The sequence below is a fragment of the Zingiber officinale genome, chromosome 6A (assembly GCF_018446385.1).
Source record: "Zingiber officinale cultivar Zhangliang chromosome 6A, Zo_v1.1, whole genome shotgun sequence".
Taxonomy (NCBI): Eukaryota; Viridiplantae; Streptophyta; class Magnoliopsida; order Zingiberales; family Zingiberaceae; genus Zingiber; species Zingiber officinale.
The window spans coordinates 131,756,210-131,772,897 of NC_055997.1; the positions used below are offsets into that span (position 1 = coordinate 131,756,210).

Below are 16,688 nucleotides of genomic sequence, written 5' to 3' on the forward strand. Positions count from 1 at the left end.
AATCGGATTTATGTTTTCGATTTTGTGTTTCTTTTGTTTTTCGAACTTGTGATTCGATTGTTCTTTTTGGTTAAACCTAGGGTTACTATAAGAAAATTAAATATTAAATTTCGTTAAAAGGCTTTGTTTAGGAAGTGGTGGATGCTCTCATACCCAAGAAGGCCTAGTATCTCGCCATGTTTAACCTGGAAGCCGATCTCTGAAATTAATATTTAATTTAATTTGTAACATGGGTAATTTTGGATCAATAATGTTAAACATCGTTTGCGATCCAAGACTAAACCACTAAGAACAGATAAATTGAATTTGGAATCAATAATATTAAGTTCTGTTTGCGATTTCCAAATTTAATTTCTAAAGAACACAATAGGTTGTTAGGAAAGGTTTAGGACTTGTATAAAATTTTTATACAGAGGAACCGATACGATATTCCGAGTAACAATTAACAATAAGATCATGCCCAGTCATATTAGTTCATTGTATATACTTCTCCAACTACTTTTGATATTGATAATGATGAATTTTATGAACCGACAAATGAAGACTATATCAAATGCTCTTTTGAGTCTTTAAAAGGACATCAATCCGATCCCCCTCTTCCAAACCAGCGTCCTATGTTTTTTTTTGTCCTTCACAAACAAAAGATGAACAATTCAAGTACTCAAGATTCTGCTGGTATCCTAGATTTTTGACATAATCAGGATCCTGAAATCCATTAAATTGCAATTCAGGTGATGTACATTTTCAAAGTTCTGACCTTAAAGGTTATTAATATTCACTCAGCTGACATAACCTATAAAAAAAATAAAGGTTGGATAAACATGCTATGAAATGCATCATGTTTTAGACTTTGAAACACAAATCCCTCATGTAGAATTGACACTCAGGTTGTCCAAGTCTCACAGGAAACCTGTTTCCCCTCAGGCCAGTGCTTGAAGATACAGCAACTGATAAAGTAGATATTTGAGATCCAAGCAAAGATGGTTGTGTAGAAGATAATTGGCTTGGTGATCCATATATCTGTCCTGCTCGAACTGATTATTGGCCAGAAGATGATGATGATACAGGATCCACTGGTGCCTGGGTTGCATAAATGCCATGGAATAAGATATTTGTGCCCAGATAATTATGACTTCAAACACCAAAACTTCTACAAACCACATCAGGGTTCCATCCTTGAACTGGAACAACTCCAGAATATAGCATACGAGGATAAGCCACTGGCATATATGATCCATGTGGTACTGAAGAACTACCAACTGCCAACCAACATAGGTTGGATATTGACGAGGAGAAGGAACAAATAATTGCTCCACAGTTGGATAAAATGCAGGTGCAGCTGAGGTGACAGATGGCCCAGCAGGTTGTGGGTGATGGAATTTACATGTAGCACCAAACTTGCATTGTCCGGTCTTGATGTAGAAGGCACACTCTTTCTCACCCTGCATCAACCTCAAAAGATCCTCCTCAGCAAAAATTCCAGATTGTATACTGATGAATTAGTAAGCTTTATCCAGTGCATCTGCAACAAGAAAATCTAACCGGCAGGTATTAAGGAGAAAAATTATAACTAAATTTCAAACTCTAGAAGGCCTAACCATGACACCATGCCCCGGGGTGTCATGGTTGACCAACGTATAGTAAACGTATGTACCTCGCATACAGGCTGATCAACTCGCTCAGTATCCTCCACAGCTGCAGTTCTGTCTGCTCCAGTTAACTAAAATGGAAACAGAAGCAACCAATGTTAGTAAGCAACTGTAAAAAAATTGCAGGATATGTAAATCCAAGAAGCGATTTGGTGAATTTTGTAACCCAACTACAAACTTTATGGCAATTCATTTATTGGCAAAGCAGTTAAACAATTTAATTGGAGCAAGAAAACACTAAACAGCAAGATTGTCAAAAGGGCTACTCGACCATACTGAAAGCGGTCCAAAGTTAAATTTTCTTAACAAAAACCCTTACTAATGCACAATCACAGGGGTGATTGTAGCGGCACATCTCCCCATTGCTACACGTTCCAGTCCTCATGTAGTCATGTTGTGGGCACAGTCCGGCTCTCCAGGTCTCTCCGGGTAATGCGTCTCACCTCCACCGCCGAATCCCAAACGCCACATGAACACTTCATCGCACATAAAAAAATTGAATAAAGGGAAAAAAATTTCACATTATCCCAATCACCAGCTACAGAGCTAGCAACCAAGCCACCAAAGAGAATATACAAAGGAGGTACCTTGAGATGAGCGCGGATCTCTAGACCGTACTTTTTAGAGGATGGACCAGTTAGGGTTCCATGGACCCCATCCAAGGTGGATCACTTCATTTACCTCCTCTGACGGGCTGGCAGGCGGGGCACTAAGGCGGGCGTATTCGCCTGGAACCCCGACCCCTGGTCCAAGAGCGGACCAAGGGTCGCGGTTCGCAGTGTAGAGATCCGCCTGCTTCGAGACCGATTTCGGGATTAGAACCGTTTTCGTAGAGCTCCATTAGGATGGATCGATGGACGGGTATGGCAACTAGCCAGCAACCAAGGCACCAAAGATAAAATACAAATGAGGTACCTTTGAGACCGGTTTCGACATTAGAACCACTTCCGTAGAGCTCCATTAGGATAGATTGGCGGACGGATGTAGCCTCTCAAGATTTCTCGAGGTCCTAAGTAAAAATAAATTAAAATTTTTTTTAATATATTTTAAATTTTTTTCATTTGAATTTAGGATTGAGAATTATCAATTTTAAAAAATTATTTTTTTTAAAAAAAATAAAATATTATTTTTATATAATATTTAATTTTCTCTTTAATATTTAGATATATTTTTTAACACGGTTAACTTTTTGAAATATTGAATATAAATAAAAATTTAATAATTTTAATTTTTTTAATGAAACATTTTATTTTACGTTGTATGGATTAAAAAAAACCTCTGATTCATGTTATCATCCAGGAAGAAAAAAAAAAAGAATGAGAAAGAAATATTATCAGCGATGAAGGAGAATGAAGTTCTCTATTATTGGCGAGAAAGGGTTACTTCCGCGTCGTAGCGCCTCGTACTCGGACATTGGCTCGAGGCATTTCCTCTACCCCTTCTTATCCTGAAAAAGCAAGGTCACCTTGCGTCCTTGAACCGATAACCATCCTTCGGCTAACCTAACCTCCTCCGTCCCTCGGGACCAACAAGGGGTAGTACAGGAATATTCACCTGTTGTCCATCGACTACGCCTTTTGGCTTGATCTTAGGCCCTGACTCACCCTCCGTGGACGAACCTTGCGGAGGAACCCTTAGGTTTTCGGGGCATTGGATTCTCACCAATGTTTGCGTTACTCAAGCCGACATTCTCGCTTCCGCTTCGTCCACACCTGCTTGCGCGGGTGCTTCGCTCTAAGGCGGAACGCTCCCCTACCGATGCATTTTTACATCCCACAGCTTCGGTAGCCCCGTTCATCTACGTACAAAATTATTGATTAGAAAAAAAAATACTGGTGAGAAAATATAAACGTACAAAATTAACGAGAAGAAAAGAAATAGGCAGGAAGCGAAATAATAATTAGGATTTTTTTTAGAGATATTGAGAAGGAAAGAGTTTATTAATTTTATAAGATATATAATTAAATAGAATAAAATTTTGACTAAGTGTAATTATGAAAAAATAAAATAAAATCTTACTCATTGTAATTATGAGAGAATAAGGATAGTGTAATGTGTAAATAGAAATAACGAATTAATTAATAAGATGTCTTTAATAGATTAATATGATATTTATTAACATATATATTATTATTAATTAATATTAATGATTTAATTTAATTTTTTAAATATTTTTGCTTAATTATTTAATCAATCATCTAGCAGGGCCTGGGTGTAGCGACTGGCCTGGGGGAGAAGGAGGTTGGAGGGTTCTGGAAGGTTCCCGAACTGTTTAGGTCGCCGCAATCGAAGAGGATCGGCGGTTGTCGGAGAGTATCAAATCTATCGCAGTATCCAGGGATTGTTCTTGCTTAAACTCCCACTTATCGTCGGCGATTCTGCCTTCGCCCTTCTTCTCCCTGGAGTTATCTGTCTCATCCCTCTTCTTCTCTGCGCGGCGGTTAATGGATTATATACGCGCCGAAGTAAGGCGGAAAAGAGTCGTATTTATTCTTTGTCCCCTGTTCGCTTCGACCCGTGCAAATACTCTCACCTTCATCCGAATTACCCTTGAGCTTTGTTTACTAGGGAAGATAGAAATTTCAAACGATAATCAAAGAACATCAAAGTTGCAGTAAATTATTTTATAGGAAAATCAGTAATTATTTACATTATCAAAAAAAGTAAAAAATAAATAAATTACGATGACATTCCAATTTAACGAAATCGTTAAAAGAACTCTCCGTTTTTTGTAAAAAATTTAAAAGGGTGGCTCGTATTATTTGTTTATCAAAAATATATTTATTTTAATATTGTTATAATAGCTAAAAGAAATTGGTACAATACAAAGAGCTTTGTATTGTCCATGTATAATAAAGAGCTTTAGAACGATCATATACCATCTTTTTTTTTTTTTTGACCATTTGACCGTAATCTCAATTTAATTTATGCTAAGAGAAGAGTTTTTGAATTTTTTATTTTGTTTTGACCAATTATAGAAGTTTTTAAATTTGACGATAAACTTTGACAATAGTTTCCTTTTTTTATTGGAAGAGATAAGAATTAAATCTCTCAATGGAATTATGCCCATTTCCTACTATAAATAACCCTAGCAATGCCTCAGTTTTCCACAAATATCATCAATCGCTTTGCGGCTGAAGAAGAAGCGACGAAGACGGATTGGTGATCGTCTTTGAGTTGGTAATAATCTTTAATCATTTTTTAGTATATTTGTTTGTTTCTTTGATCGCTCGAAGCTAAATATTGTAAGTCTCTTCCAAAATTTGTTCCTTCTTAGGCATTTTGTGCAACATGATATTCAAGGGGAGTCTGCTGCTGTTGCCATTGACTCTTGTTCTTTCTGTCGCTGTAAGTAATCTCTTGCTTCTTCTTCTCTTTCCATTTTTTGCAGTGGATGCTCGTGTAATGTTTGTTGGTTTGCAGATTGCTGAAGTCCCCAAAACATGCCCAGCCAATCGCGAGGTCAAGTGTGATGGCGATGGCTGGGAAGGGGAATTCTTCCCTGGCATCTCAAAAATTAAGTATGAGGTGATATTTCACAATCAAATGCTTCACTCTCATTGAAAAGCAGTGTGCTAACGTTTTGGTCCTTACGTTGATTATTTTGTTTGATTTTCTTATGATTGTTTTGTTTCGACAGGGTCCATCTAGCAAGAATCCACTTTCATTCAAGTGGTACAATGCTGAGGAGGAGATTCTTGGGAAGAAAATGAAGGTTTGTTGATAGTTTGTTCCTTTTTGAGATTGGTTTAGTTTTTCTTTTAAACAAAAATTGTTGTTGTAGGATTGGTTTCGGTTTAGTGTAGCCTTTTGGCATACATTTCGAGGGACTGGTGCTGATCCTTTTGGCGCCCCAACAAAATCATGGCCATGGGAGGATGGTACAAACTCATTAGAGATGGCCAAAAGGAGAAGTAAGCTAGCATTTCTTGATTCATATTGGAGTAATCCTTTTCGGTTTTATTTGAAAATTATGGTAATTCATGTTCTAGTACGAATTCATTATCCTTGAGGGATATTTTAAACTAAATTTGGTACAACTGAATGCTACCATAATATTTCAAAATAGAAAATTCGTCTTAGTTCAATAAACCTATGACATATATGCATCTAAATACAGTGAGAGCACACTTTGAGTTCTCAGAGAAGCTTGGTGTTGACAAATGGTGTTTCCATGATAAAGATATTGCTCCAGATGGTAAAACGTTGACAGTAAGTTAATGTTGTTCTTTTTTAATTGTTTAATTTCTTTATTATGATTAGTATTAGCAGAGGTATATATGAAGTGGAGTTCATATATGATCATTAATTTTTCATAATCACAATTAACTTATAAATGAATCTAGCTATATTAACATCAATATTTGTTGCCAGTTAGCATTAATTATTTCTAATATTTTTAAATATTTATCCTTCAAGAGATGTTAACACTTTGTAATTTCTTTCTTTTCCATTTTTTTTTCCTTTTAATTTAGATTGATGGTTTAGAGACAATTTTGATACTTACCTTCACCTAATCTATGAGAAATTTTGTTTCACAGGAAACAAATGCAAACTTGGATGCAGTGGTAGCTCTTGCAAAAGAACTCCAGGTGAATTTGCATTCTATTGCCATTTTGTAAATTATCACAAGACTTGCACTACACTACCAAAATGTACTTTAATTTTTATGAATTAATAAATTCAGAGATAGCTCATAGTTTAATGTTGCTTTTCGGTTTAACTAATTAATATGACAATAATTAACAAATTCCGTGTTGTTATAATTTCCTTCAAATGAATTATGCTATAGGAGAGGACAAAAATCACACCATTGTGGGGCACAGCACAACTCTTCTTGCATCCTCGCTATATGCATGGAGCTGCTACAAGGTTTTTTCACTTCATTTTTTGTTTCATCGTAATACTATCATACTATATGATCCTGAAATCTGAGTTATGTACATCGATATGCAGCTCAGAAGTTGGAGTTTATGCTTATGCAGCTGCTCAAGTCAAGAAGGCAATGGAGGTGAGTTTTTCGTGCAGCAGATCTCTCTCTTTCTCTCTTTTATTATTATCTCCAGTCTGTTAAAGTCCTGTATTCTTACAGGTAACACACTACTTAGGAGGAGAGAACTACGTATTTTGGGGTGGACGTGAAGGTTATCAGACTCTTCTCAACACTGATATGGGGAGAGAGCTTGATCACTTGGTACTACTAATTAGTATATTTAAGCCAATTAATGCAATTTGTTTTAGATTTTCATATTTATGTTGAGTTGCATGTCAAAACTCATCTTTTGATGCATTTCATATCCATATATTTTCTGCATATGATAAAGTGTTAGTGCTATATCTAAAACTAATGGTTGCAAATATACAGGCAAGTTTTCTTCAAGCTGCTGTCAATTATAAAAAGAAGATAGGATTTAATGGTAACTAATTTTCAACTCATTCTTCTGCTAAAAATTCGTTAAACCTAGAAAGATTTCCACATTGCTATGCCCCTTTGTGTATGATCTTATGATACTTTTATTTTAAATATTTTTCACCTGCATTCCAGGAACATTGCTGATAGAACCAAAACCTCAAGAACCTACCAAGCATCAGTGCGTACTGCAACTAGTAGTTATACCACGATGATCTTCATTACTTGTCATCTGTTCTAACATGATTTTTGTTGTCACAGGTATGATTGGGATGCTGCAACTGCCTTTGCTTTCCTTCAAAAATATGGCCTTTCAGGTATTTATTTAACTATCGAGATAGTTTCAATACAACTCTTTAGATCAGACTCTTGTATAGTTTCTATACAACTCTTTAGATCATGGCAGTAACTTAACTATGGTGTAGGGGAGTTCAAGTTGAATATTGAATGTAACCATGCCACTTTATCTGGTCATAGGTGAGTTCTTTAAAATATTAGTTCAACTTGATCTCTTTTGCAAAATTTGATAGCATTATTCATGCAGCTGTCACCATGAGCTTGAAACCGCAAGAATAAATGGATTGCTCGGAAATATTGATGCAAATACTGGTGATCCGCAGATTGGTACATGCTTGTCCCTAAAGCAAAATGAAAGTTAAAACAAACTTAACTGCTTTTCGAGCTGCAGAGAATATATATAATAATGTGTTGCACACTCTATTCTTGGCATAGGTTGGGACACTGATCAGTTTCTCACGGATATTGGAGAGGCGACCCTTGTTATGCTCAGTGTTGTGAGAAATGTAAGTTGGTTTGATTTGCTAAAAAGGTGGGAAATCTCATACATATTAAACTTCGTCAAGAAGGAAATCATTGATCAACTTAATTATATGAGAAAATAAGGTGGCAACCCATATTCATCAAAACTATTGTAGATGTGTTTAACTATGAACTTAATATAATCGATTAGTCAAGCATTTGCTTATGACTAATTACTTCTACCATTTCACATTAGCACATTGAGTTATAATTCTATGACTTGGCAGGGAGGACTTGCACCTGGTGGATTTAACTTCGATGCAAAATTGTCAGTTCCTTTACTTCATTCCGTTAACTCTATTTGAGGCTTAGCGATATGGATTATTGTCTTTTCGAGATTGTTTTGAAATGATGTATGTTATGACATGTTTCAGGAGGAGAGAGAGCACTGATGTCGAGGACTTATTCATAGCTCATATTTCTGGAATGGACACGCTTGCTCGAGGGCTTCGAAATGTAGCCAAACTAATCGAGGTAAAATGATTATTCAAATTCATGAGAGATGACTCAGAGATGCATTGAGTGTGCTTTCCTAATTATAGGATGGTTCTCTCGCTGAGCTTGTTCGCAAACGCTACCAAAGCTTTGACACCGAACTCGGGGCTTTGATCGAGGTGCATTCACTTATGGATCCCATTATAAACTACTTGATCAAATAACAAATCTTTTTTTCATAATCTTTGAATGCAGTCTGGTAAGGCAGATTTTGAAACACTTGAAAAGAAGGCAATTGAATGGGGTGAACCATCTGTTGCCTCTGGGAAACAGGTGATGATTACCTAATTTTGGAACATAAATCCTATGGGGAAATCTTATGGAGAAATCCTCCATAAGATTTGTATTCTTATTTTTCCATGACTTCATGAGTTTGTAAACTTGACATTATTTTGTATTTCTTTTGATGCAGGAACTCTCGGAGATGATATTCCAATCCGTGTTATAGAGCCATAGATTGATGTAAATGGCTGAGATGCAGGAACTTGCAATGATGATATTCCAATCCCTGTTTTAGAATCATTGAAGTTTGAGATTGCTCAAAAAAAAAAAAATTTGATGTCACTGGTTGACAATCCTAATGATGTTATTTTAGTATCAGTATTTCAATAAAAATAGCATTTGGCGAGCATGTTGTTGAGAGTAACACTTAAAATTTTGGGAAAACTGATTTAAAACAAAAGAAAGCAAATTTGTGATCTAAATATGTGATTTCACGCTTGGCAAGGAAACTTAGCTTCTTGGGTGAAAGTTTTATTTGTTGTTGCTCACATGTTAACTACAAATGTTTCATCTCATTCTTTACAAGTTATATTTTCTGATGTCAGACCTCCTTGTTTACTCTGTTGATCATTTCAAGTATTATGTGATATTTGTTGATCATTTCACAGGTTATATATGGTTTTATCCCTTAAAGAAGGAATTCTATGTCTATGATGTTCTTCTCCGGTTTAATATACTAAGTAGAAAATCATTTTAAATTTTTCAGTGTCTCTACTGTCAAATCGGTCCTCCTTTCCTCACTCATGGCACTTCCGATTACATACTAGAATTATCATAGTTGTGTTTCTCATTAATTGCATGCCCACGCCTACACTCTCGCTTTTCTCTCCTTGTCTCTCTTCTACTCCCCACCAAACTATATAAAGCTCCGTATTGTTTATGTTATCCATGGCTTCATTCATATTATAGTCACAAACTCGAGTCTGATTCATTTCTTGTGTGTTTGTTGGGTATTCCCTCACCTGGAAGATTAGGCACATTGTTTGGTACTTGAGCATTTTGTTGAGGTGGCAGTGGTCCAGATGAGATAGATGTACTTGCTTGAAAATATGGCATTGGAATTGCTTGGGATGATGGTGGCACTGACTGGTCTGATATTGGAGGCAATTGCTGTGTTGACTGAGAAAAAGGAGGTATTTAAAATAATCAAACTGAACTTTAAAATTTGACCGATTCAATCAGTTTATTAGATTTAATTAAACTTTTACTCGTATTATTTGTTAGACATAGACCGTTTCTTATTTTTTTTTTAAAAGGAGCACGCCCCCATCATATGGAGGAGATTTAATATCTAACTAATTTATTTGATTACCCATTATATATATATATTATAGATATCTATATAAGTTATTATATTAAGTAAATGTAAAAACGTGCAATAAATTAAGAGTAATGATATATAGAAAGAAAAAATTTCAAAAAAAAAAAAATAGGGATAGACATATAAATTAATGATCCATCATTTTTATTTTTATGGACCTCACCATTTTATTATTTTCATTTTTATGGATCTCTTATTTTATCATTTTCATTTTTATGTATCTCATCATTTTATGTGTCTATCTCTTAAATTTTTTCTAAGATTTTTATCTTGTATATTATTTTTCATAAATTAATTATGCCTAGAATATGTAATTGAGAAATTTAGTAATGATTTTTTTTTTTTAAAAAAAACCTTACTACTTTCACGCATTAAAAAAAATTAATGGATCTACTGCACATGAAATATTAATATTTATCCCCTATATATTATAATAATTTTCTCACTTATTTTTGTGTTTCCGTTATATAATATAATTTTTTTGTTGATATTCTAATAATGCTTTAATATCAATTTTTTATGCATAAATTTTCAATTACATAATTTTTTATTCTAATATTTTTTTTATGCTTTAATATCATTTTCCGTTATATAATATTTTTTTTTTGTTGTCATGCATGATTATGTAATCTACGTAACTCTGTAATATAAATATAAAATTTGTAATTAAAAAATTAAAACATGTATATTTCCATAAATAAAATAATCATGCCACACATAACACAAACACAATCACTATTTTAACAAAACATAAATATGATACTAACACATTGATCACCAGTAAAATACAAAGACAAAATAAGGTTTCGTACAGATAACGGGTAATAAAACAACAATAAAAAAATCTAAGTGTTTCATCATAAAAAATTGATCTTGTGATCTTAATTTTAAAAGGAAAAAAAACTATTAGAGTTAAAATAATCTATATGACATTGCCAGCAACATCAAAATATTTATTTCCGATTAACTACTTTCTCAACACCATTGTATATAAAAAAAATTCTTAAAAATATATATTTTAAAAATATTAATTATAATAAAAGAGTACTTACCTCATTCAGGCCTTCACTTTACTTATCAACTTTGCTATATATGTTCTCATAACAACTATTTCATATTCTTAAAACCTTCTCAGATTTCAACAAACAATTGATCACATTCCACGGATGGCCGATAACATTCATTAAAATTTTGGTATACGTCATTAGCTAGTTCTTTTGTTAAACTCATCTGCAATTTGACAACAAATATTTTTAAAAAATAAATAGATCTTTTGTTAAATTAATCTACAATTCGTAATTAAAAAAAATTAAAACAGGCATATTTTATAAATAAAATAATCTTACCACACATAACACAAACATAATCACTTTATTACCAAAACATAAATATGATATTAACATATTGATCACCATAACATATTGATCACCATCCGTAATATAAAGACAAAATAAAGTTTTATACAAATAACAAGTAAATAAAATGACAATAAAAAGTTGACTAAGTACTTAATCCTAAATGAAGTGCTCTTGTGATCTTAATTTTACAAGAAAAAAACTCATTAGAGTTAAAATAACCTAAATGACATTACCAGCAACACCAAACTATTCATTCCAAAACACTACCGATAGAGTAAACATAGCCAAACTTTTAATGAATATCACAAGTATTATGATTAGATTAACTACTTTCTAATTATTAGAAATACAAAAATATTAATTATAATAAAATAAAATTAATTGCATTTAATTGGGGGATTTCAGTAGCTCTTGTATATCATTTGGATTTGGTAACTGCATTGATTCAAGCATTAGGGTGGGCATCTTTTGCCTATTAACTTTGTTTCCATTTGACCCTTCATGTTTAATAACAAAAAAAAAAAATTTAATGACAAAAGTTTGTCTAATGTAAAATGAAGAAAAATACTATAATACTATCAAACAACACAGAAAATTAAAAGGACAGGTACTCAGAATTTTATTACCAATCACGGAGATAGGTAGTCAGAATTTTATTACTCACAGGATGTTACATAACTTCAACGACCTTTACTTTGCATATGGAGTTTGCTATATCTATTTTCATAACAACTGTTTATGTTACCATATTCTTAAAAATTTCTTAGATTCCAACAAACTATTTACCACATTCATCGAATTACCGATAACATTTATTAATTTTTTTGTATACGTCATTAGCTAGTTCTTTTGTTAAACTCATCTTCAATTTGACAGAAAATATTTAAAAAAAATAAATAGTTCTTTTGTTAAACTAATCTACAATTTGAAAGCAAGTGTTAAAAAAAAATTAACAACAAAGATGTCAACTTACCCACTTAGCCTGCAAAAAAAAATTCACCATGACTACTACCCAATTTTATCAAAAGCTTCACAAACTAAAATAAAAAATATATATATTAGAAAAAATATGCTTTACTAAATTTATATAGAAAGAAAGTATAAAGTTTTAACATTATAAATATGATTCTTTAAAATATTAAGTAAATAATACCTTAAGTCAAACATTTTCTTCACTAAGAAGTTAAATTAATAAATCATTCCAATATTAAGTAAGGAAAATATGACATATTATGATATAAATCTTTGTGAAGTAAAACTTTTAAGTAAGCAATATATTTTCAGTAGAAATTATGATAATTTCACTTTTTGTTATTAAGTATTTGGCATATACAATTATCAGTGAAAAAATAATTGTTATTAAGTAAGAAACATGACCTCTTAGGAAATAAATTCAGGTACAATGATAAATAAATTTTTTTTGTCATTGTTTAAAGAGTTAAAATAAGCCCATTTAATTAATTAAATTAATGTTTGATCTGCTAAACATGCTGATAGTGTTTTTAGTACTGAATTTAAGTTTCTTTAACACTTTTGCTTTCTAATTGGTTGGATTATTACATATAGGGCTGAGCAATTTGTTTAAAATTGAATTAGTAAAAAGTTGTCGATATATTTTTAACTAATTAAACTGACTAAATTTTCTAATAAAAATCAAATAAACAAAATTAAAATGACCAAATTGATAAACATCAGTTAATTCATCAATTAATAGGCTTTTGACCAAATTATTGAATTTTTCAAGAGAAATTTGAGTTGAGTAGGGAACACAGACTTGCCATGCTATTTGGCATGATTCTGTGTTTTAGCATCTGACACAGTCAAGCTGTATCATGGTTTAGGGATTTAAGGTCGGGTTCGATTGAAAATTTTGATTTATTCAATTTAACTATTTAGAAATTTTAAAATTAAAATGAATTATTTAAAATAATTGATATTTTTTAAACTAAAATTTTAAAATAGTCAAATTAAACTTTTAAATTTACTCCTAGTCCATGTGTATTATTATGGTATCTCAAATTTTTTATTCGCACGTATGGTCCTTTTATTTATTAACAAGCTATAATTTATTTGAAAAATCCCCCATTTTATTATCCGTCGAAATTTTAATAAAATTAATAATTAATAAAATTACCATTAAAAAGATATAATAGATACCATTCAAAATAATAGTTAGTGTACTAAATAATAACTGGTCCAGCACTTTTCTACATTTATAAACAAGAATAGATAAATTAATTCTAAATATAAAGTAAATATTTTAAGATTAGTTATTTAGGTTCAATATCACTAACCATCGGCTAATAAGTATGTAAGAAGAGGGAGAACATGCCGAAGAATTTGTCTTTCTGGAGGATGAAACGCTCAAGATGAATAAGCTGCAAAATAGTTTATATTAATCGATTGAATTGAGAAGTTAGATTTGATCATTTCAGAAATTTATTATAATTATTATTTTAAAAAAAATATCAATTATTTTGGATAATTAATTTGGTTGGATTTTATTTTAAAATTATTCGGTTAAACTAAATAAATTAATTTTTTCAATTGAATCCTCATTGGATATGACTGCTAAATGACACGGTCAACCTGTGCTTAGATCCTAATTGAATCCTAATTGGATTTCATTTATTTCTCATGAAAATTCAGTTAATTCGATAGAAATTGAATTAACTATTAGTTTATTTGATGGATTTTTATTGAAAATATTTTAATTCAAAAATATTTTAATTTATTTAATTTTAAATAAATTAATTCGACCAATTCAATTTTGAATCAATAATTAGAGCTTGTTTAGACATTGAGAGGTTTTCGGGACATGATTGAGTTAATTAGTATTGGATAGAGTTGTTAGCATAGATGATAAAACGGAGGAAGGAAATATTAATCAATTATAATTTAATTTATCTCTTAAAATATGGTCATGAGATTGATCATGTAGAACTGCTGAGATAATAAATTGTATCTTTTATTATTATTATTATTATTTTTGATATTGAGAAAGGAAAATGCGAAAATAAGTTGGCAAAATATGGAGGACATACATTCACAACGTTGAATTTAACTATTACTGGAAAAGAGAATTAGTAAGTACAAAAACAAAGAATCTATTCCTGGGAAAGAGAATTAGTAAGTAGAAAATTAAAAAGAATTATCAACTTCTTCACATCCAACTTCGACAGCTATCAAGTCGGCACATCAGTCCCCGAATCAGACGTCGTCGCCTACTACTACATGAATTAGTTCTGCAGCATCAACTATTAATTTCACTTCTATGCAGAGAAATAAAATAGTCTCAAGTAGTATATAAAATCATTACACAACGACGTGGTTGCCCGCTCCCTTTCGTAATGTAGCATAAATCTAGCTATTAATTTCATGCTATGCTCTATATAGAGAAAGAAAATTCTCTCTAGTAATATATAAAATCATGGCACAATGACACAGTTGTTAGTGTATGCACTTATGTGCTAAGATACTACTTGTGTATTTTGTGGATAAATAATAATTATTTAATAAAGGCAAGAATTTATCATTAATTATTTACTTTTCTGTACGTATATGATTAATGATAAAGTCCTACAGATTAATGGGTATATTAATCTGAAAGCAGTCCTTGATCGGATAGATATCTAGAGGGGACATGGATATCTAGATCAACGCTGAGTATGACTAGGTCGAGATAGACCGGAGGGATGGATATCCAAGTTGTACTTGGGGGTGCCTTGAGTTTAGAGGTACACTGGACACGATCCGCTCAAGAGGAGACCACATATTAAGCATCATTGGTTATTCCTCTTATGAACGAGTGTAACTGATCTTTTGACTTGAGACCTTCATTTATTCTATGTGTGTAGTTATGTGCTTTGACGCCGTTAAAAGCAGTCTTTAATCGGATTGTGATTAATACGGTAGTTGGGTGTATGACAAAACGTAGAGAGAATAGTGTTGAGTCAATAGAGGATTCATCGCTCTCTTGGATTAGGAGTTAACATCCTGGCCGCTTGATAGAGATATTAGTGACTCAAAATCCATGGACATGGGAGGAATGATTTATCATTCAAGAGGAGTCTATTATATCTTGGAAATCAAGTAAAACAATTAATTTGATAATGATGCATAATGTATCGAATTAATTGGGATGTAGGCTTTAGATGAAGAGATTGAATTACACAGTAATCGGTTCATAGTGGTTTACAGTTTATGACTGATATTAATTTTATCACGTTGGGTGGCTAAAAACTGTTGCTAGCTTGTGTATGGATTTACACTGCCTTCGTGTATAAAACCTAGAGGGTCGCACGCATAGCATGTAGACATGAACAAGAGTATCGGAAGCGAGTCGAGATCAAGATCAAATATGGATTTATTTGATACAAAGAAGAGAGAATTTGAATAGCCATAATCATGATGATTAATCGAGAATTCGAAGAGTCATCATAATGATAATTAATGAAGAATTTGAAGATTTATCATAATGAAGGTCATAAATGAAGAATTTATGGAGCCTATAACTCTTCATCTTCCTTATTAATGAAGATCATAAATGATGAATTAATTGAAGACTTAACTCTTCGTATTCCTTGGAAGCTATAAATAGTCATCCTCGGAAAGATTCAAGAAAAGGATTTCATTCTCTCTGTTTCTCCTTCGTCAACTTCGTCTTCCACCGGAAGAGATCGGTAGTGCTTCCAAGACTTTGTCGATCCAAGTGGCTAGCACCTAACGGATCGTGTCGAGTTCGTGATCTAGTGCGCGTGGATACCGCTAGAGGAGTCACACGTGGGGCTCTTATCTGTCTTATTTGTCCGTGATATTATTCACACCTATCGAGGACTCGAGGTATGTTTTATATAATTTTGTGCAAAACTATATGTACCACGAAAGATCCATGATTTATTATATGTCTTCCGCTGCGCTCCGAACCCAACAGTGGTATCAGAGCGAGGTTCGTGGTCGGATCATATAGTACGAAACCGATTCTTCAAAATTTATTTGAAGGAATCAGTGTTTCGAGAGATTTCGAAGAAATCTTAATTTCTTTATTTTAAGTTATATGCCGTAATATTTCATGATATAAATGAATTTTGTCTAAAAACTTGTGAAGTAATGCATGTTGTAATTTAGATATAAAATTCCTTGTGGCATAAGTAGATTAATGTGTTAAAATCTCCGAGACCTATTGTCTTAAAAGACTATAAGGATTAATGGAGATAAATCTCGTAATAAGATTGTGCAAACGCACAAGAAGTTAATCATGGTGAGACATTTTAATAATTATAAAATCCCTTAAATATATTAAAGTTAAGATTTGTTAAATGCCCTCCACTAATAACTATGATGATAGTTAGAGT

At 32.4% G+C, this 16,688-nt stretch overlaps 1 protein-coding gene across 1 annotated transcript; it reads left to right on the plus strand.

Annotated features, from left to right (window-relative positions):
* The first annotated feature begins 4,743 nt into the window (after positions 1-4,743).
* LOC121995352 (xylose isomerase-like) lies at positions 4,744-8,821 on the plus strand. Its single transcript, XM_042549111.1, has 21 exons — positions 4,744-4,811; positions 4,927-4,997; positions 5,041-5,177; positions 5,290-5,364; positions 5,434-5,563; positions 5,770-5,861; positions 6,191-6,241; positions 6,442-6,521; positions 6,606-6,660; positions 6,742-6,843; positions 7,015-7,066; positions 7,195-7,240; positions 7,321-7,376; positions 7,485-7,536; positions 7,604-7,683; positions 7,792-7,862; positions 8,106-8,146; positions 8,253-8,352; positions 8,421-8,492; positions 8,569-8,646; positions 8,786-8,821. Exons 1-21 carry the CDS (start codon positions 4,744-4,746, stop codon positions 8,819-8,821), a joined length of 1,545 nt encoding a protein of 514 aa, XP_042405045.1.
* Positions 8,822-16,688: the final 7,867 nt, after the last annotated feature.

What these genes read in the sequence shown, in the direction of transcription:
- LOC121995352 (XM_042549111.1), top strand. Translation starts at nt 4,744, where the DNA reads ATGCCTCAGTTTTCCACAAATATCATCAATCGCTTTGCGGCTGAAGAA. An exon ending in CTCTTGCAAAAGAACTCCAG is followed by an intron (nt 6,242 to 6,441) that starts GTGAATTTGCAT and finishes ATTATGCTATAG; the next exon opens with GAGAGGACAAAAATCACACC. An exon ending in TTTAACTTCGATGCAAAATT is followed by an intron (nt 8,147 to 8,252) that starts GTCAGTTCCTTT and finishes GACATGTTTCAG; the next exon opens with GAGGAGAGAGAGCACTGATG.